We start from the raw sequence: 22,202 nt of genomic DNA on the forward strand, positions 1-22,202 counted from the left end.
AGATGAATAAGTTCTAAGACTATAAAAAAATTGACTTTAAAGATATTTCTATGATAATCCTCACAAAATATTAATGAAAAGATTAAATTATTATAATAAGTTAAGCACTAGATTATAAAAAAAATTATTAATATTTATTAGACTTAATTTAGTAAAATCTTTTTTATTTGAGAGGTATTTACAAAAATATAAGTACTTAGTTGGTAAATAAAAAGAAATTATATATTTGTGCTATGTCTTTTAAAATTTAAGAGTACTTTGCGAGTACTTCAAAAATTCTTTTCAAATTTAAACTGTATTTACAAAAATAAAAAAAAGTAATATAATTTCATATATTAATATCTTTATCAGAGCATTTTCAAGTTACACCATTTAAAATTCAATTATCACTCATCAAACATTCTCAAGTTACACCATTTAAAATTCAATTACCACTCATCAAACATTCTATCTGTCAACTCCAGCATTAAAATTATAAACATATATTATTGTTGACCAGCATATATTAGCGTACACGATGACAACTTCATAATAAACATTCAGATCTTATTTATATGTAGATCCTGACAAAAACTTATAGATAACATAATACATGATAGAGCAGTCAGAAAGGTGAACATAGTACATTATATGTCCGCCCGCTACTCTTTTATTCTACACAAATTCTCTCATCATGATCAAAACAAACAACAAAATAAATAAATACAAGAACACTGAGCGAGTTTTAACTTTTGTTTAGTAGCATATTGAACAAACCCACACTCAAAATTAAAGTACTTCTCTTGTACCATATTATTAAGGCTTTGGCTGCTGCTTGTACATAATAACCACCTTTAGTAGAAGTCATCAAGTGACAAATTTTCAACAGAACCAAAGGTCTCAGTTGGTCCGATCCTTGAAAAATTAGTCATTGATCCGCCCAAAAAGTCAAGAGGACTATCATTTGAGAATGTAGTCTCATATATGAATGACATGCCTGCAGTGTCATTCAAAGCTGGGTAAGTCAAGCTGAAACAACCAGGTTTGCTAACTTCGTAATCATTAAGGAAGATATCATTTGCCATGTCGCTAGTTTCCTCCATAAATTCATCTTGATCAGAAGCTTTCTTTGCTTGAATGACCTACAAACATGTAACATGTTAAATAACTTAATGATACGAAATTGGTTATAGATACTTAATTGTGTTTGAAAAGTTAACTCCATCTCTAAATCTGTTCATTTACAAACATAACCTATATTTTTGTGTACTATTTTATCTAAATTAATAGATACTTAATTGACAGAATAAAAGGAAAAAATCCGGAACATACATAATTATGATTTTGACTATCTTGGTAAACCATAATAGAATCTCCCATTCGAAGAGCATGTGCGTTAACAAATTCTCCTGAAAAGATTAACACAAGGAATATACTATAATTAGTAAAGTTCAAATATTTTGAAATAATTTGAACTTATAATATTAGTAATTTAAAGACATACCAGTATTTTCAAGGACGTACATGCGACTATTATTGTTGGGCCAAAATCTACATTTTTGGAAATCAATAAAAATACATTTAAGTTTGTAGGATTAATAAATTAAAAAACTTAAAACTGTACAGTTTGTTTAAATCAAAAGATAAATTGTATATTCAACCAATGTTAATCTAAAACATAAGAAAATTGTATATTCATTTTTTGTTTTAAACTAAAAAAAATGACATACACTCTTCTACCATGCTATTAGATGGATGTAGGACCAGGTTTTTATATGATATAAGTTCACTTTTCCAGAAGAAAAGAGAACTGAGTATAAACTGTACATTTCAAAATAAAATACAAGATAAGGATTCAAATAGATTCTCACTTTACTAATTTAACTGACCACAAATAACACACACCTGTACTTAAAACTCCAAACATGAATGCCATCTAGGTCATCCATGCTGATAAGAATTCCTTCCTTTGATTCAAGAGGAGGAAGGAAAGCCTCTGCTGCTTTCTGCAAATTATTTAGTTATCCTATATTATTTCATTCATTAAATATATAATACGATATATAATGTAATGAGTATAATTAGACTCCTTATAACACAATTGTATTTATTAAATTTAACAAAGTCAATGTGAGTGAAAAAACAAACCTTTGGCAACACCATCCTCCTGAGAGAACTAACATCACTGTTCTTTAACTCCTTTTGGAAAAGGAATCTCAAGTTTGTATGATCAATTACCTAAAAGCACTCAGATAAAATTGTAAAGGCAATTTATCTTTTTATTCTAGTAAAGAAATTAGCAATGTTAAACTAGAGAATTTAGGTAAATGCCACTAAAAGATAGAACAAAATATAGTAAATTATAACAAACATGTTACACCATTTATTAGCTTTAACTAAAATTTGTGTAACTAAGGCATAAAACACCACTATATGCTCCTCATATGAACATAATGTAAGTCCATATCCATCATGGTTAATACATGTCATCAATTACTTGAGTTCCCAAATGTAAAGCTATTAATTCAATGTTACACAACCAATTGGTATGTACAATTATTACAAATAGATGTGTTTTGGAGTTGGATATTTTAGTGTATTTTTAAGTAGTAAGGTTACACATCTAAGTCTTTTTATGAACCAAGTTTAACCAAGTTAAACAATAAAACTTCGAATAACCGATTTTTATTGATGTTAGACCAACTTGATTGATTAAAAAAAAATACTTGGATGTATAACATTATTCATTTTTAAAATTACTTCAAACTACATAATTATAAAAGTTGTACACAAATTAGTTGATGTATATGTGTGAAAAATAAATTAAAAAAAATCGTCAATTTTCATTTTATTTAAAGCATAACACCAACTATTTAGAGAACAAAAAGTATGAATATTTAACTTCCAAGATGAGAATATTAACGAGATGATTCCGTTAGAAAAATCATGTAATTTATATTTTGTCAATTTTTCTTCTCCTGTATAAAAGAGAGTATAAAAAGTAATTAAGAAAGTATGAAATTACATCTAAAAAGAAATTATTGAACAAAACTAATATTATTTTCACAAGATAATTAATATTTATTCAGACATAAACATATTATTAGTAGATCAAATTATTCAGATTATGTGTCACACTCATCTCCTTTTATTTAATAAACTCTCTCTCAGCCGCCTTAACTTGAAAGGTATATAAATAGACACCAATTTGAAGTGTGTAAAAAAATTTTAAATTAAAATAAAACTGCCAAATATATTACAATAAATTAAGTGCCCATCGTAATTAATTTTTTTTCTTTATTTTTTGGGCTCGTATCTTGACATCGTATAGATTATTTGTACTGTATAACTTCTTTTTAAAAAAATTTATCCTTTTTTTGTATTTGTCTAGGTTCTTTAGTAGTACAATCTGACACAAGTGTACTTGCTTGTAACTACTTGTTTTCATCCAATATGTATATATTTGACAACAAAAACAAAAAGAAACAAAGAATAGGAATAGTCCATACTTTTAAGTTTCTTTTCCTTTTTAGTTTTGTAAGAAAGAAATTCAATTTTTAAAATAAATAAATAAAATAAAAATGACTTCTGGAGAACTATATATATGTACTCCAAGTCTATGCATAAATCTTGAGAAAATTTCTTGATTTGTCTCCTTCCACAACATTATTCAACAATAATCCTTAATTATAATTGTTCCAAAGGGTATGAGAGATAGAATAAATCAATTTTTTAAAAACAAAACTAATTAAATTCCTGTGCTAGCTAGCTGTTTATTCAAAATATGTTGATCTCAATGAAAAAGTATGAAAACTCTTAAAAGCTTTCCCATTCAACATTGGAAAAGAGTAATAAAGATTGATTTAATTAAATAAGTTTGACAACCAATAAACACAAGAAGCACCTCTAAAAAGAAAACACAAAGTTCATTCCTTTTTCTTTATTTTTATTCCTCTACAAATCCAACCATGACAAATAATAGTCATAATAATAATTTCTGAAACAATCAATTAATTCTTTTCTAAAAAACTCATAAGAAAAGAATGTTTTTAAAACAAAGATAGCTAGATCTCCGAATTTTAATTAAATATGGACGCTTAATTGTTAGATCTTGTTCATGCTAAGGACTCGGAGAGAAAACAAAAATAATATTAAAAGAAAAAGGGGGAAATAAACTCACACGTGCGGGATTATGAGTAGGCACGTGAGGGGAGGTATTAGTAGTAGTGGAAGGAGCAACAGCAGCAGAAGGAAGAAGAAGAGGAGGAGGAGGAGAAAGTGTCGGTGGTGGTGGTGGTGGTGTATCAGAAGATTGCCTTGAAGAAGAAAGAGGTGGAAAAAGAGTAGTAGTGGGGGTGGTGGTGTTCGCGTGGAACTGAAGGTGCATCAGTGTTGGTGAGGACCTCCTCCTCATCCTAGCCATTCTCCTCTTCCTATGCACGTTCCCAAAGGTGGCAACAAGCCCAACCTCCTGCTCCTGCTCCTGCTCCTGCTGGTACTGAATATCATGATGATGGAGGATCCGACCCGGTTCCGATGATGACCCGTTATGGAGAATGGTAGTAGTTATGATCCTGTTGGTGTTGGTGTTGTTCCCTTGAACGGTGACAGAAGAGGGAAGAAGGTCATGAGCGTCAACACCTGCCACGAAGGCACAGGCCTCGGTTTTCTGAAGAAGCAAGTTTTCTCTTCCTTGTCCCTGATCCATCATCATTAGGGTTTTCCTTTTCTTTCTTTTTTCGGTGTGTCTCTCTCTATAAACAGTGGAAGTGGCTTTTGGTTTTCTGTTCTTTCTCTCTCTACGAGTGTGAGTGTTTGTGCAAATATGGATAGATGATGATAGAATGAATGAAAAAAAGAAAGAAAGAAAGGGTGTTATAAGGACGCTCGGCAATCACGAACGGGTGTGGGGTTTGGTGTTCAAACAGATCAATGGTGGACTGTCTTTCACACTCGGTTCAACACACACACACCCCTTCTCTTTATCTTCTATTTCTTTTTTTTTTTTGGGGGGGAATTTTTCTATTTTAGGCAAGGGTTTTTTTTGAGTGTGTTGATTACAGGGACTGGTTTTTATGACATTTGTGCATCCTGCATTCTCCCAATTCCAATCCTCTCTCCCACTCTACCTCTACTACTCCACCCACTTTTACTTTTTTTTACCACAACATAAATTCTCTCTTTCTCTCTCTTGACAGATTTTTATTTGTAAATGGGTTATGGGTAATGGGGTTTGGATCATATCATATCATAGGAGTTTTGGTTGCAAAATGTGAGGAAGGTTCATGCTTAGATGGTTAAATGTTGGCTAGTTTCTTTTGGCTCTTTCTTTACCCTTACCCTCTGCTCTCTCTTTTTTCTCTTTCTAATAAATAATAACGAGGACAGATAGAGAAAATTAAAAGAAAGCAGGGAAAGGGGGTTAACTAAACTAAACTAGCTAGAAGAATGGTGTGGTGAATATGGGTTGGTGTAAGAATGGAACCAGGGTTGGCATAGGGGTTAGTGCGGTGGTGGTGGTGGTTAGAGAATGCCCAAACAGCTTATGACGGATGTATGGTGGATTCTGCCGAAACATGGGGCTTCAGAATCCACTCCACCTGTTGCAAAAGTTCTGATCTCAACACACCCCCACATTCACAGAATTGAAATCAATGGGACGTGAAGAGTGAGGGTGTTTTTGCCTTTGCACGCATTAATATTCCCCACACTCACTCACTACCATATACTATACACTCTCTTAGCTTAGCTTTATTATTATTTCTCTCATATTTTCAAAATGAAATTAAATAGAGACATTTGCTTAACTTTAGGAGGAATGGTGGAAGAAAAGTGGGGGTATTGAACAACAACGGGAAGATGCTCCTGTGTTTTAAAGTTTTGATGAGAAAATGAAAACCAGGGTGCATGGTATGGACGACACAAAAAAACAGGTAGCTGCCTATATTACGAGTTGGCGTAACTGTTGTTGTAGTATTAAGGGAAGAGAGAGATCCTGTGTTTGCATGTACCAACGGTTACAGTGCTACACGCAGAAGTTTGCCATGTGGCTCAAGTTTTAACTAACACGGTGTGATTTTTATTATGCGGTTGCAAGTGTGTTTTTGTGGGAAAAAAAATTATGCTCCGCTACTACTTAATACTTATACTATATTTTCACAATTAAATTATTTTTTATCTATTTGAGAGATTAATTTAATTTTTTTAGAAAAAAGAGAGAAATAAAAATACATAGAAAGAATAATCTACTAATTAATTATTATAAGTGAAGTGTGTAAAGGTAAGATATTAATTGAAATGCCAAAATATCATTTCTTAATAACTTTCTTGTTAGATGGAGTGTCCACATACACAGAATACCAAATTGGAGTTATTGAAGGTGTGTTCATCAAGAATTTGGTTTATGTATATATATACACTAAAGTTTTAAAAGAAAACAAAAATCTTTAAAGAGTTTGATTTTATTCAAGAATTTATTATTATTCTAAAGAGAAATAAATTATAAAATATTATTTAGAGAAAGGAAGTTTGGAATTTTTTATACTAAGTATTTAAACTCCTGAAACATCTATTTCTTTATATTTTTACATTGAGATATTTTAATAAAATTTTAATCAATTTTATCTCTCTAAATATAAAGGTTTATAATATATAATAAATTTTAATAAACAATAACAGGATAATAATATACTATAAGTTATTATTTTTTATTTTTTATTTTAAATTCATAAATAATAGCAAATTAATAATCTTAAACATTATAGTTTCTTCAACTTATAATTTCTTCTCAAAGTATTGATCATCTTTTCTTCTTATGAGTACACCTAAATATCTTCAGAGTATTATGTGGATTGTTTCTACCACTAGTAAAAATATTATTTTATACCAGAATTGAAATTAATATAAAAATAATATTTTTTACAAAGAACTTTATAATTGTAATTATAATCATACAGTCTCTTGTGACATTCATATTTTTAATTTTAATATAAAATCATCAGATCACTGTTATTTAAAATAATAATTTTTAAAATAAAAAAATTATTATTTCTATTGACATTAAAATTATTTTAAATTCTAAAAACACATGTACAACTCAAGGTAGAGAGTACAAATAAATCATGTCTTTTGTTGTGTGATTGTTTTGCTTACAGTGTGTTGCAGAGTAGAAGATAATCTGTGAAGAGAAGGCGTTTGTTTGCATTCTGCATTGTGTAGTTCGCTTGTTCTGTTAGCTGGTATATGGAATCTCAAATACGGTGGCTAAAACACTTGGACACCATGCACAGGTGATTGTGAATCAGTCAATAAATGATAGACGAATTTGTAGCTTCGTTATCTTCTTTCGTCGGCAAGAACTAATTAACCAATTTTTTCAACACAGTATCACTGTGACTTAATTTACTGATGGATTTACTTCTGTAGCCTTGTGGATTTTAACAGTCCAACTTGTCTTGGGAGCAAATTTATTTCAAAATGACCAAAAAAATAAACAAAGATAAAATTTTTTTTATTGTTTAAAAATACACAAGTTTATTCTTGTAGAAAATAATATTAGAGAGTATTGATGATAAATATAAACAAACTCTGAAAAAAATCATTCCACAATGTTTTTGTTTAGTCAGGTGTTTCTTTATTTTTTAGAATTAACTTCAATGCTTTTGTACTTTTTAAAATTTTTTTATTGTTTTTAGAAGTTTTTAAAATTGAGTTTTTTTCGCATTAATTGGTCAAAAACTTCAGATAATAATAATAATATCACTTATGAATAAAACACTAATATAAATTAATGGAATAAAATTTTTTATCATTTAAAGTATCATAGACCAATTAATTATTAATTATTAAAATATTGGTATTTTAATTAAAAATAATTAGTAAGTTATAAATTGAATATAATTATTTTAATTTTTACTTTTCATTCATAGAAAAGAAAAACATGCTAAGAATTGAAAACTTATTAAATAGGGATGGCAATGCCTCTCGAACCCGCAGGTACCACCTCGTCTCTATCCGTTCGAGGCGAGTAATTACTCACCCCGCACCGGGGCGGATTTTTAGCGGAGTGGATTCTTGAGAGGGGCGGGGCGGGGCGGATTTAGGTAATACCGCCCCGTTATATATATAATATGATTTTAATATATAATATATGTATATGTAAAATAATTAGTAAATGACTAATAATATTGTATCATATTTAAATTTTTACTTTAATTTATGTTATGTATGTGAGGATAGTTATATAAATTTTGAAATTTAATTTTATTTATTGAATTTTAATAATTATAGCGGCTGGTAGGGATGGGGCGGGTACCCGCAGGAGCGAGTTAGGGTTCAATATTTTACTACCCACAGATAAAAGCGAAACGAGTTCTATGTAGGTTGTTGTACGGCAAAACAGAATCGGGTAGAACAAAAACCTATCCCTACCCGCCCCATTACCAGTTGCCACCCCTATTATTAAATTTTAGTCTTTTTAAATATGTAACTCTGAAAGGATTTGGCCGCAAAACTTCAAAATGACAGAGATCATCAAGTTTTTGAGCGTACCTAGCTGGAGAATCAACAGTAAAATTTGTTTCACATAAGATATGTACTATGATAAAGTTTTTTACTTTTGAGTTAGCATATTTTTTAATATTTTCGATAATTCGGTAAGTACATTTCACTTGTTATTTTTTTTTGTTATGATCAGTAATTATTGAATTTTTTTTTATTTTAAAATTTTTACAAAAGAATTTATTTAAGAATTCAATTTTTTTAAACAAAATTTACTTTTAGTATTTTTATTTCGAAAACAAATCATAACACTTTTGAAATATCTCTCTCATTTTCTTTGATACATACTCTTCTTTAATATACATGCCATCTCACATGGAGAGATACATGACTATTTACTATTAGTAGAGTATCTTAACAATTTCACTGTTAATTTCATTGTAAATGTACTCTCTATCTTAAACATGATTTTGATATAATATTATTTAATTTAACAACTAATACTTTATTTTGTTAAAATTACAAAAAATTAAATATATAGTTAATCATAATATATTTTTATATGAATATAAAAAATATTTAATTTACAAATAATATATGCTAATGTCACAACAAAGATTGTGCTTTGAAAGAAAAAATAAAAAAAATACTTGGTTAAAGTATAGTAATAAAATTGTATTATTTTTAATATTAAATATGTTATAAATAATTTATAATAATATTAATTAAATATTTTTATTTGAAAAAAGAATTTGTGCCTAATGAAGAGTGCTAAAATTATCAGACCCTATGTCTATACAGTTAAATGAAAACACAGAGATATTTCAAAGAATGGCATCATTTAAATTAATTCTAACATCCATATAATATAATCAAAATGAAAGTCTAAGAAAAAATTTAAAATAAAGAAATTAAGTAAAAATCATAAAAGGAAATTAATGAACATAGAAAATTAGTATTTGAATAGGTTGAAACTTATTGACAAAAAATAATGAAATAAATTGATTTGTTTTATAATTAAAATGTCTCGTATATTGGATTAATGTCATCACAACTTGATATATAATTACAAGACGAGTGGTAGAGGGCTAATAAATTTTGTAATTTGTAACCATTAATTAACCATTATTAATATTTTTAATGTATATATATATATATTTTTTTTTTTTTTCTTTTTATTTATTTAAAACGTTTGAGAATTTATAAGAGAAATGACCCTCCCAACGTCATTTTTTTTCATACTCCAACACTGTCTCCTTTCTCCAAAGTGTAGCTTCAGCTTATTTATTATTTATCTATTCAGATAATCAGACTCCGGAAAAATATAAAGTTTGTTGTCCATGCTGGTCCTAAGAGGATATTCTGAGTGTGAATGCTATTAAGAGTCACACACAAGGTTGGTTAGGTAACAAAATACAATGCATCTCCTGTTTCTCATCTATTATTACAGATACTTGGATAATATATATATATATATATATATATATATATATATATATATATATATTACTAATAAAATAGCATAATTTGACCAATGAGAGAATGACATTTTAGTTAACATTTGAATTAAGTTTAATTAATTCAAAAATACTATACCTAATACTTTTTAATTAACTTATGGTGATACTTTATGATGCAGTATAAAAATACTAATTTATGGTAGCAACCACCTATTACAGAACTTGTTTCACTAGTTTGGTCCCTATTTTCCAGACGATATTCCTCTTTACAAAAAAATTTGTAATTGAAGCCACGATTGACGCAGATCCATTAAATTGAACATGGTTCAATTTCAATGCCCTGCAAGACAAACCATGAAAACTTCAGAATCCAACATCATCTCCTAGTACATACTGGATTTTTATGTCTCCTTCAACCAAAATTATAACATTACATGGTGTTTTATTTTTATTATCATTCGCATCAACACTGAAGCAAGAATAGGTAAGGATTGTGTAAGAGAAATAATCTCATTGAAGAAACATTTTGGTTTTCAAGACTTGAACAAAATATTAGGTTGTAGTTTGAATTTCTCAACAAAATCTGAATAAACTTGTTTTTCATAAATGAAATATCATTCAGACTAAACTAAAATAGTGAAACTAGGCCTTTGATTTCTTCCCTTTGGCTTCACTAACTGGCTGGTTCTTGAAAGGTAGGAATGCCTTTCCACCCATGAATGGTCGGAGGGCTTCAGGTATCTCGACACCATCCTCCTTCTGGTTGTTCTCAAGTATGCAGCAAATGGTCCTCTCAGTAGCTGTGAGGGTAGAGTTCAACAAGTGAACATATTGCTTCATTTGCTCATTGCTCTGCAACACCAAAAAAGATGTACAAGACCAATAGTTAGAATTATGAAAGCTCATTCACATTGATGCATGAATATTGCTCAACTTAAGTAAGAAAGGTGCATCCAGTGCAGACAAAGCACAACAATATATCTGTGACCCATTAAGTCTAACCACAGAATATATGCATTTGATTATTTTCAATATATATATATATATATATATATATATATATATATATATATATATACATTTTGAAAATAATCAAATGCATATGGTAATTAAATTAACTTCAAAGAAGCACTCATAGAAATTACAAGACATAATGCATATTCTGAATTCAGATTGCTAGATATATACTCAACATATATCAGGCAACAGAAATGAAATCTGCCATTACTAAATTGTCGAAAAATATAATTAGAGCTATTGCACTGGTAATCATACAACATTTGAGGGGATGTAGGATCAGATTCCAGGCAAGGCTTATCAAAAGATCGATAATGATATGATTCAACATAACTGACCTTCTTCTGCCCATATCGAATTTCTAATTTTCTGGCCTGGTAGTCTGTACAGTTTGAACAGGACACTAGCTCTCTGTAAGTTTGCGATGATGGAAACCATGCTTCTAGATCATATTTCTTTGCTGCAGCATCATTCAAAGCACCAGACACAATGGCAACAACTTGATATGGAATGTTCAACTGCAGTGAACATTGAAAGGCAATTATGGGGGTGGGAAGAAAAAATAGTTAATTTACACACCAATGCATGTACAATAATTAATAAACATGGTTTCTTATGAGGGACAAAAAGATACTTCTTTATAGAAATCTTCAGAGTTTTTTAGCATTTCCTCGTGCATGTTCCATGAATCATTGTCATTTGGGCTAGTAAGGCAAAACTGCTCCACTTTCTCAAATTGGTGAACACGGAATATTCCTAGAGTATCTCGACCATGTGATCCAGCTTCTTTTCGGAAACATGATGAATATCCAGCATATCTACAAAGAGCTTATTTCCAAGGTTTAAAACAATAGTCTTCCAACGTTACATGCATCCTTTAAATTGATTACCTTATGGGTAGCTGGGTTGGGTGGATCCAATCATCTAAATGATAAGCACAAAGGGGCTGTTCAGCCGTAGCAATCAGATATTTGTCATCTCCTTCACCTGTTACCTGAATAATAAATAAACTGCTCTGGTGAAGATTTCATTTCAAGATTTAATGGCTGTCATACTACGATAGGTATAGTAACACTAAGAGATTTAAGAATGTTAACTAGTATTCACACCTTGTAAAGCTCTTCATCAAATTGGGCTAATTGAGCACACTTTGACATTATGTCTTTTCTCATGAAGAAAGGAGTATGCAATAAAGTATATCCCCTTTTCTCCAAAAAATCAAGACCGAAGTTTATTAGAGCTTGATTAAGACGAACTCCATCTCCTTTAAGATAGAAGCCTCTACCACCAGCAACGTCAGCTCCTGTTATGCATTGATAAACATGATGTGAGAATAATCTTGGCTTCCATATTTGAATGCACCAATCATGTTCCATGGACTATATTGGTGATCAAAAGATCAAAACAAACCCAAGGTCTTCATGCGGTAGATGACAAGCAGAGTATAGTATGACTAGCAACAATTTCAAGGAAGTTTGAGTTCCTCCACCATGTAGTTGTTTGTGTCGAAAGCAATATTACATTATTGATGAAAAAACACTGCAAAATACCAATACTATATGCAATAGAGGAATCATCTATGAAGCATGCACACACCAATTAAACAAAGTATACTTGTGTCTGACACTCGAAGACACTCATAAGACATGCTATTATACATTTGTATTTGACTAATTATCTTTCCGATTTAGAGAGACTTCAAACTCAAATTGGATAGGGTGTCAATAGTGTTTAGAAATGACGAAATAGGTAAATTGAATATCGGTAGCAGTGAACATTGATAGTATGACATTTACAAATATATATATATATATATATATATATATATATATATATATATATATATATATATATATATAGGTGTGTCATTCATAAGACAACAACAACATTATGAAACAGAATATACTAAAAGTTTAAAGTCAGCTCCTAGTCAAATTAAAATGATAAGAACAAAAAGTTGTTAGTTACCCTTTTTTGTATCTGCTATTCCAAGGAGATCAACTAGATCTACATGATTCTTCAGTTTAGGCTCCACCCTTTTCTCTCCCCAGGTTCTAATTACGGCATTATTGGCCTGAAACACAACTGGCAATTATAATCATAATCATATTATAGAGAAAAGCTGATGATTTCAGGAACAGAGAAGCAAATGAAAGTGACCTCATCATCGCTAACGGGAACCGAATCGTGGACAAGGTTTCCAATGCTTTCCAATTTAGAATTTAAGAGTTTGAAAGTGTCACGAACTTCAAGCTCTTTGTCAGCAATGAGTTTCTTAGTCTCCTCCGATTGAGTAATAATGTTGGTTGCATCTTCACCAGCCTAAATTAATTAGAGTAAGTAATTGAATTAAGAGAGAGAGAGAGAGAGAGAGAGAGAGAGAGAGTTACACGCTTGAGCTTGGAGATTTCTTTGTTGATCTTGTTGAAGTCTTTGCGGAGAGTTTCGAGCTCGAATTGACGCTTGCGCCACTCCTTGTCGAGGTTGATGACGTCATCGACGAGTTCGACGCTGGCGAAACGACGCCGTTGAGATTCGCGGATGAGTTCGGGGTTGTGGCCCTTCTCCTCCCTGAAGAGGTTAATGTCTAACATCTTCTACAACTTCAATCTCACTCGCACTCAGATCTGCGCCTCCCGCTGTTGCTTGCTTTGAACAAGGGAACCAAAACTTCTAAAAGCGCCAACAGGGTTTGGTTTCCTTGGGTTTAACAGGGATTGAGACTAATGAGTTATTTTGATATTCCGAAAAATATTTTTAATGAAAATATTTTTTTTAAAAAAATATATTTGTATTTGATAAACTTTTTTAAGTAAAAATAAAAGTATTATAAAAATAAAAAAAGGAAAAACTTTTTTTTATTTTTCTTATTTTTTTAACTCTTAAATTACTACAATTATTACTATAATTACTACAATTATGATTTTTACTGTTATCTAAAAAATATTTTAAAAAAATGTTTTTTAAAAAGAAGAAATTAATTTTGACCAAAAAATTAAATAAGACAACATAAAACAATTAGGATAAGAAGTTATATGGGACACTAAAAAAAGGACACAAGACACAAAATTATATTTGGTTGAGAGATATGGATAGAGATATTGTCTTCAAAAATATTAAATTAGTGTATATCCTGACAGAAAAGACACAGAAATACTAACAAGAGACATAATTTATTTTTCATTATTTTTATTAATTTTTTATAATTATATATTTTTTAATTTTTTGAATAAAAAAATAAGAATAAATTGAACTTTTATCATTTGTTTTAGTTTATCACCAAACAAAATACAAGAACACTTACTTTTGTATTTCTGTCTTTTGTGTTTTGTTATCAGTATTTTGTCTTGTCCAATTATCAGAACCAACGTTGCCTTAAAAATAAAACGTTTTAAATTTATAAATCATCTATCTATTGTCCTAACCAAAGACTACGTTTGGAAGAGAGACTGAGACTCAGAGACAAAGATTGGAGACATGGACTAAATTAAGTTTCTACATTGTGTTTACTGTTTAGTGTAAAATATACTAGATGAGTTATGTTTTAGTATCATGTTTAGTTTAAGATAAGAGAAAGTTAGAGATTGACGAGTAGATTGGAAATCTGAAAAGTTAAATAAAAATATTTTTTGAAAGAAATATTATTAAAATTTCAATTTTTGTCTCTAAAAATTTCAGTCCTATATGTCTTCACTTTTTGAAGGTAATAAAAAAATTGAAATTTTATGTCTCAAGACTGAAATTTTATGTCCCATTAATTTTTGTCTCTGGTCACCAAACACAATACCCAGTCTCAGTCTTCTAATCCCATAAAGCAAACGCAGCCTAAGAGTTTAACAAATATGTATTTTAAGGGCACATAATAAAATCATTATGGATGAAAGTTTTAAATTTTTTTTAATAAATACAAAACAAAATGTATTGAAAACATGGTTCTGAAAATCGGACCGGACTGGTTGGTTCAACCGGAAAAACGGGAACCGGTCACCTAACCGGTCCGGGTAACACTAATAACCGCCTGGCAAAAAACTGGCCAAAAAACCGGTCGAACCGGCAGTTAACCGGCGAACCAAAAGAACCGTCCGGTTTTTTTGCGGTTCAATAGTTTGCAAATTCAGATGCCAAACGACGTCGTTTTGGCATTTAAAAAAAAAAAAAAACGAGAATGCCCTTCGCGAAATGTCTCCTAAGCCACTAATGACTAACCCTAATCTGATACTCCCCCCCCCCCTTTCTTCCCCTTTCTTCCCCTTTCCCCTAACCTAATTGAGATTCGGCGCCAACGTCCATAGCCACCCACAGCCATCAAGGCCAGCAAGGCCACCATAGCCGAGCCCGCGACCACCACCGGCCGAGCCCGCCTCCTCGTCGCCACCCACAACCATCGACAGCAGCCGCGACCACCACCGGCCGAGCCCGCCTCCTTCTGAATTTGGTAAGACTCTGTTCTTTCACCTATGCTTCTTGATTTTGATTTTCTGAGGTTCTGATCTTGTTCTGTGAGCTCGCCTGTTCTATGCTTGATTTTGGATTTTGATTTTCTGAGGTTCTGTGAGCTCGCCGGTTCTATGCTGCCTTTATGATTTTGGATTTTGATTTTCTGAAGTTTTGTGAGCTCAGCTATTCTATGTTGCCTTCTTGATTTTCATGATTGATGTTTTTTATTTTGAATATGTTTTGCATTGCTGCTTCTGTTAGCTGCTTCATGAATCATGATGAATATTTTTTTGCTGCTTCTGTTAGCTGCTTCTGTTTTGCATTGCTGCTTCTGTTACCTACTTCTGTTTTGCATTGCTGCTTCTGTTACCTGCTTCTGTTTGCTGTTTCATTATTTTCATCATTGCTGTTATTGATTTTGAATATATTTTGCTGCTTCTGTTTGTTGCTTCAGGATGAATATTTTGATTATTTTCATGGTTTTCTGAAGTTTTCTGGTCTTTGGTTTTCTGATTGTTATAGATAGAACAATCACAAAGTAACCCACAGCCACAAGATTCTCAAACTGGTTCATCCAGAGGTAAATCTGATCCAGCTTGGCAGTATTTTACAGTGAAGTATGACAAAAATAACAAGGCTCAATATACATGTATTTTCTGCTTGAATACTTACAAGATTTTGAAGTTGTTTGTGAACCTCTAATATTAAGTAATGGATAATTTATTATGTGAAATATTAAATTTTATTAAGTTAGAGATCATTGAATTTATATACTTAAGATTATTTTAAGTTTTTTAATAATTTTATTTAATATTTAATTAAACCGGTTGAACCCCGGTCGAACCAGTGAACCATTGAACCAGTGATCTCATCGGTTTATTGACCGGTCCGGTTCTCGCAACCTTGATTGAAAATTTAAATTTTTGGATTTTCAATAAAAAAAATTTCAATACAAAATTTTTTAATTTATAATCTTAACGGATACTCTTAGAGCACAAGATAGTTATCCTTAACTATAATATCTATTATGACTAACTTGTGAGTTCCAACAAATTATATTACTGCTAAATCCCTATTATATTATATATTATACTAGCTTGTTTTTGCAATTTTTTTGAATTTTTTTTATCAGATTGATCGGATAGCTCTTTTTTTTTTTTAATAAAGAAGCTCAACACAACAAGTGGAGCAAAAGAAAAGCAATAAGAACAAGAAGCAAAAATAATAACAAAAGGAAAAAAAGATACTTATCCATTTGTCATCTCTGACATTGCCATCAACAATAGAAAAGATTCACACCACTGCACTCCCTGAAGCTCCAAAGAGAATTGTTAAAGATTTCATATATACCTGATTCCTTGTTTTAAAATATTCTTCTATTTCGTTCTAACCAGACGTTTCAAACAATAGCAAAGAAACTCATAAACCATATTTTGTGCTCTTCTTTCCTATTGTGAACTGTCCAACTCTCAAAATGATCCTTCAAAGTGACAGGAATAGCCCAATGCTCTTCATTTCTATTGTCAACTCCTGTCCAACTCTCATAATCTTCTTATCCTTTATATGTTGCTCTTTAATCTATAAGTGACAGATATCCTTCTACGGACCACCTCTGGTCGGTAGTACCTGATTGGATAACATCTCATCATGGGGTTCAGATTATTACAAGAGCAAACCATCTTCTTCCATAACAGACATTTCTCCTTTGAAAAGCGTCAGCACCACTTAAACAATATTGCTGTGTTATGAACCACCGCATCCCCAACCCTCAGCACCCCTAACTTTTTAGGAGCATGTACCACTTCCAATCTCACTAATGCCATACCACTCCTACCGTCTTCCTTACTCTACATGAATCTTTTCTGTAAGAAAATTAACTTTTCTGCAATAGTCTTTAGCATCTTATACAAACTCAAGTAATATAACGACAAGCTATTTAATACAGATTTGATAAGCATTAGCTTACCAGTTTTATTGAGCACCTTCGCTTTCCATAGGCTGAGTTTTTCCTCCATGTTATCTATTATTGAATTCCATGTCTTTATCAATCTTGGGTTCACTCATAGGGGAATACCAAGATATTTGATTGGAAGAGTAGCTTCCTTGCAACCTAACAAACTGCACATACTCTGAACCTAATGCTGCTCACAATTAACTGATATTAAACTAGTGTTGTCAAAATTAATGCTAATCACTGACATCATCTCAAAGCATCGTAGCAGTCTCTTATAATTTCTGATGGTCTTTTCCTCGGATGGATAGAATAATATAGTGTCATCAACAAATTGAAGTTTAGACAACTCTATATTATCCGTTCCAACCAAAAAAGGAGATATACAGCCGTTTCTGACTGCTTCTATGCAGCACATCAACGATAAGAACGAATAAAAACGGTGAAAATGGATCCCCTTGTCTCAACCCCCTTTCCATCTTAAACTATTTAGTTGGTGACCCATTAAGCAATGCAGGCATAGAAGTTGTGCCAATACATTCCATAATCCACTCCCTATATCTCCGTCTAAAATCCATCTTTTGTAACACAATATCCACAAAACTCCACTTGACTCTATCATATGCCTTCTGAAAATCTAATTTGATTATCGCTGCCTCCTTTTTTTCTCAACTTGAGCCATTATACCATTTCACAAGCTATAAGAGCCCCATAATGTATTTTCCAACCCTTGACAAATGTACTTTGCGTCTCTCCCACAAGTCCTGGCATCACTGACTTCATCCTCCTAACAAGCACCTTCTAAATCACCTTATACACACATCCAACAATACTAATTGGTTGAATGTCTTTAATCTCCTTAGCTTCTACAAACTTAGGAGCCATGTCACCCATGTGATGTTCGAATCTGCAGGTAATTTGGAATTCTGAAAGAATCCCATCTCAACTGTAGTGAATTCCGATCCAAGCTCCTCCCAACACTTCTTGATGAAATTCATGTTGTATCCATCACTTCCTGGCACCTTAGATGATTCACAGTCCCATACTGCTTCTCTAATCTCCTCAAGTGACGACATTCTCTCCAAAGCTGCGGATTCTTCTTCATTAATCCGATTCACCAAACCATCTCTGAAACCCACCCTAGAAGACCACTCCTAATGATACAAGCCCTTGTAGAACTATCTAACAGCATACTTAATTCTAGTTTGATTTCTAACCAATCTGCCATTAATCACCAAAGCATCAATCCTGTTATTTTTTCTTCTTGTTGAAGCTATATTGTGGAAACATCTAGTGTTCTTATCTATGTCCTTCGCATGTCGAGACCGAGACATCTACTTCCAGTACAATTCTTTCCTCTCATACCATCTCTCACAGGATCTAACTAGTGCCTTCCTTCTTACCTCCATTGTAGCATCATATACCCCATTGCTTACCATATCATCTAACTTCTTAATCTCTTCCTCAAACATTTTGATTTTCTTATCCATGTCACCAAAGTGGTCCTTATGCCATCTCCCAAGAGGAATCGTCAAAACCTTCAGTTTATTAGTGAACTATCCAACACCTATACTTCTCCATTCCTCCTTTACCATCCTTAAGAAACTTTCATGTGTAAACCAAGAGTCAAGACTTTTGAATGGTCTTGGCTCACCATTCAACTTACTAACTTTTACTATCATAGGACAATGGTCTGACAATCTTCTCGGTCCACCTTTTAGACGCGTCTTTGGGAACTCCTCTAGCTATTCCAGACTAACTAGAGCTCTATCGATTTGACTGTAAGATCGACCTCTGAACCATGTAAGCTTCTAATGCGGTAAATCCACTAATTGCATATCTTGTATCCAATTCTTGAAGTCTTTCGCAGACGTTGTTAACCTATCAGCATCTTTTCTCTCCTCTACCTGTACAATCTCATTGAAATTTCCCATGTAACAGAAAGAATACTGGCATAACCCAGCTATATAACTCAACTCCTCCCACACCATAAGTTTTTCATCTCTTGTATGAGTCCCATACACTAAACAAAATACACAATTAAAATTATTTTTTGATAACATTCCTTCAACACACAACCATCTCTCCCTTTTATGACAACTACTCATTTTAAACATCATTTCATTCCAAATTAATAACAAGCCACCTGAAGCACCATCCGACCCAAAAAATTCCCTCCCCGTATCATTGCTCTCCCAAATACGTGCTACATCAAACTTAGTCACTACCTATCTCTTAGTCTCAATCAAACCTAACATATTCAGTTTATGTTTTCTTTTAAGGTCTTTCACCATGCTCGGTTTTTCATCACCTACCCCTCAAACTCCTAATATTCTAAGAGCCAAAAATTATTTTAAAACATTATTTCACATTTTTTTTATTTTTAGGTCTGCAATGTTTTGTTTTCTTTTTCTGTTTTGCCAACCTCCTTTTCTGAACAATTATCTCTTCATTCTGAGTTTGGAGAGCTATAATATCATCTTCTTTATTGTATAGTATTCACTTGACTCCACTACTAAGTCCCAAATTTTTCTATTTTCAAGTATTTGCTCCTCCAGAATCTGACTATCTTCATTACCTGTGCTCCCTCCATTGTTGTTCGACTTACTATCACCCGCCACCCCCTTTACAGAGTTGTCTTCAACATACGTCAAATCCACTTTGCCTCCCTTCTTTGACATCCTTTTCCTTATTTGCGTTTCTTTTTCATGTTCACTGCCCCTGGTAAGTGGTAACAATTTCCATGCCAGTCCCATTCTTAATGTCAGCCAAGTTACCCCTACCGTCTACAGTGCCGTTCACCTATCCCACCAGCATCAAAACCACCATTTGTATCTTTCACCAACATTATCGAGAATGTGTGGGCTCAGTTCTCTATCTCAACTTCCTCTCCATCATTGCGAGGCATAGTGAGTGGCGCTGAAGAAGAGCTTCGACTTGCCGACATTGGCCCTTCACTCCCGCGGCGAAGCCTTTCTTGCCCACCGTCCAGCCAGCTTAGTGCCCCATGAGGATCTCCCACGCCATTCTCTCCTTCTGGTGACACAAGCACATCTCTCTCCAAGCTCACCTGTTGTTCCCTTATAGTCCGAGGATCCTGATCCATATCCACTAGGCCCGACCCAGATTGTAAACCTATGCAAGGTTCCTCACTTCTAGGGCTTGAGAAGACCGAGCCCAAGGAAGCCACTTCAATAATATTGGATCCCCTTTTATTGTTAGGCCTAGGACCAAACCCAGCATGTTTCTTTTTTTTTATCCTCTTTGCCACCCTTGACCAGCCTACTAAACTTTCCTTCCTCACCCCATGTAGCTGTGTTTTCTGAGTTTGCTTCATAATATCCCTCACAATCCGCCAACCCTTTAATTCCCTCATAAATTGGTTGATATGTAACGACTTTTGCTGGATTTTGTTTTAAACAGCCATTAATCCACTCATTCAAAATTACTTCTGAAATTACTAATCTACCCTTCTCTTCTCTTTCCTCCCTCAGCTTCTGCACCACCACTTTAGCCGCCTGGTCTTCGAACACCATCGGAGTTGATGCCCTTGGTCTCGTTGAACTCGGACAACTCTTAACTCTAAGCATATTACAATCCCACCCACGTTATACACTTATACACAATATTTTTAAAGGTTTTTGTCAATTATTTGACCTCAGCTAAATTTTAAATCGATACGTGATTACTCACAATAACAAATAAACTGCAATTACACTAAGTTTTTTTTTTTTTGTCGATAAATTGGACAATCCCCATTCCTAGGTATTAACCACTCACGCACATCACACTCACACACACAATACAGGTTCTATCACACCCAACTACAGCTGGGAATCGAACCTGGGATGTGGCTATATGAGGCCAACAAATAGGCCATCGGTACAAAGCCTTTGCTACCATTACACTAAGGTTTAAATTAGAGTGTAAGTTACAAATAGAATTAATAAGGCTTGTTTTGCAACCCCTTAGGTTTAGACTCAACAAATATTGCCCCCAAATCGTGACACTCTCTTGGAGTTTAGCCCAGTATTAGCATTAAAAGTAAAACTCAAACTTAATCTGTTATTGCAAAATGAAATCTCTTCATAAATCTAGACTCTTTTGCGAATAGAAGTGTTGACAGATTATGTTGGTTTGGATTTTGGGAATAGTGAGAACCAAACTAATTAAAATTTTAATTGATTCATATTGGTTCAAATTCGAGATTTTTGTGAGTGGATCCAAACAAAATCAAAACAACTAAACCAAAATTGGATTGGTTCGAGTAATCGGATATCTAATTGAAAATAAAATTTAAAAAAAATAAAAAAATTAGGAAGAGTTTTTACATAAATAATATATAATAAAATAAAATGAAGAGTAATAGATCCTCAAAATTATACTTAAATAAGTATCATAATTTGAGTTAGAAAGAAATGAAATTATATATATATTATATTTCTTTTTAAATTAATATAAACCTAATTGAAAATCGAGTGGTTCGGTTTCACAATCCCAAGAACCAATACTCAAACCAATTTAAAATCAGGCATAATCGGGGTCCAATCTGAATGCATTGGATTATCAGTCGGGTAAAAAACCAATATAGTCAAATTGGGTCAAGCCAATTTTGGTCGGATAATTGGATTCCTTGTACCCATCAAGACAACTATTTATCAGTCCCAATTGTCTATTGAGAAGTGATTTTTTTTGTGTTAACACAAGAAGGTATTGCAAAATGCTACCTATTATGTTACTATGTTAGTTTGCAACTTCTCTCACTTTTACGTAAACCTGAAAATATTTACATTTTTTATTTAAATAAAAAACCTATAAAACATCAATTCCCTTTACTGTAGTGAGGCTTGAAAAATCAA

At 32.4% G+C, this 22,202-nt stretch overlaps 2 protein-coding genes across 2 annotated transcripts; both read right to left on the reverse strand.

Annotated features, from left to right (window-relative positions):
- Positions 1-525: 525 nt before the first annotated feature.
- On the reverse strand, positions 526-5,370 carry LOC148562775 (B3 domain-containing transcription factor FUS3-like). Its single transcript, XM_088489509.1, has 6 exons — positions 4,160-5,370; positions 2,128-2,217; positions 1,885-1,985; positions 1,484-1,530; positions 1,312-1,388; positions 526-1,121 (listed from the first exon to the last, which is right to left on the reverse strand). Exons 1-6 carry the CDS (start codon positions 4,691-4,693, stop codon positions 834-836), a joined length of 1,137 nt encoding a protein of 378 aa, XP_088345635.1. The 5' UTR covers positions 4,694-5,370; the 3' UTR covers positions 526-833.
- Positions 5,371-10,429: 5,059 nt separating this feature from the next.
- On the reverse strand, positions 10,430-13,685 carry LOC107604844 (serine--tRNA ligase). The gene is made up of 8 exons (XM_016306547.3): positions 13,346-13,685; positions 13,116-13,277; positions 12,924-13,029; positions 12,065-12,258; positions 11,846-11,949; positions 11,590-11,773; positions 11,294-11,473; positions 10,430-10,790 (listed from the first exon to the last, which is right to left on the reverse strand). Exons 1-8 carry the CDS (start codon positions 13,547-13,549, stop codon positions 10,581-10,583), a joined length of 1,344 nt encoding a protein of 447 aa, XP_016162033.1. The 5' UTR covers positions 13,550-13,685; the 3' UTR covers positions 10,430-10,580.
- Positions 13,686-22,202: the final 8,517 nt, after the last annotated feature.

The sequence above is a fragment of the Arachis ipaensis genome, chromosome B6 (assembly GCF_059453495.1).
Source record: "Arachis ipaensis isolate K30076 ecotype BB chromosome B6, ASM5945349v1, whole genome shotgun sequence".
Lineage (NCBI taxonomy): Eukaryota > Viridiplantae > Streptophyta > Magnoliopsida > Fabales > Fabaceae > Arachis > Arachis ipaensis.

What these genes read in the sequence shown, in the direction of transcription:
- LOC148562775 (XM_088489509.1), bottom strand. Translation starts at nt 4,693, where the DNA reads ATGATGATGGATCAGGGACAAGGAAGAGAAAACTTGCTTCTTCAGAAA. An exon ending in GGAGGATGGTGTTGCCAAAG is followed by an intron (nt 1,986 to 2,127) that starts GTTTGTTTTTTC and finishes AATAATTTGCAG; the next exon opens with AAAGCAGCAGAGGCTTTCCT. An exon ending in GTACGTCCTTGAAAATACTG is followed by an intron (nt 1,389 to 1,483) that starts GTATGTCTTTAA and finishes TAATCTTTTCAG; the next exon opens with GAGAATTTGTTAACGCACAT.
- LOC107604844 (XM_016306547.3), bottom strand. Translation starts at nt 13,549, where the DNA reads ATGTTAGACATTAACCTCTTCAGGGAGGAGAAGGGCCACAACCCCGAA. An exon ending in AATAGCAGATACAAAAAAGG is followed by an intron (nt 12,259 to 12,923) that starts GTAACTAACAAC and finishes AATGCATAACAG; the next exon opens with GAGCTGACGTTGCTGGTGGT. An exon ending in CCAACCCAGCTACCCATAAG is followed by an intron (nt 11,774 to 11,845) that starts GTAATCAATTTA and finishes AGCTCTTTGTAG; the next exon opens with ATATGCTGGATATTCATCAT.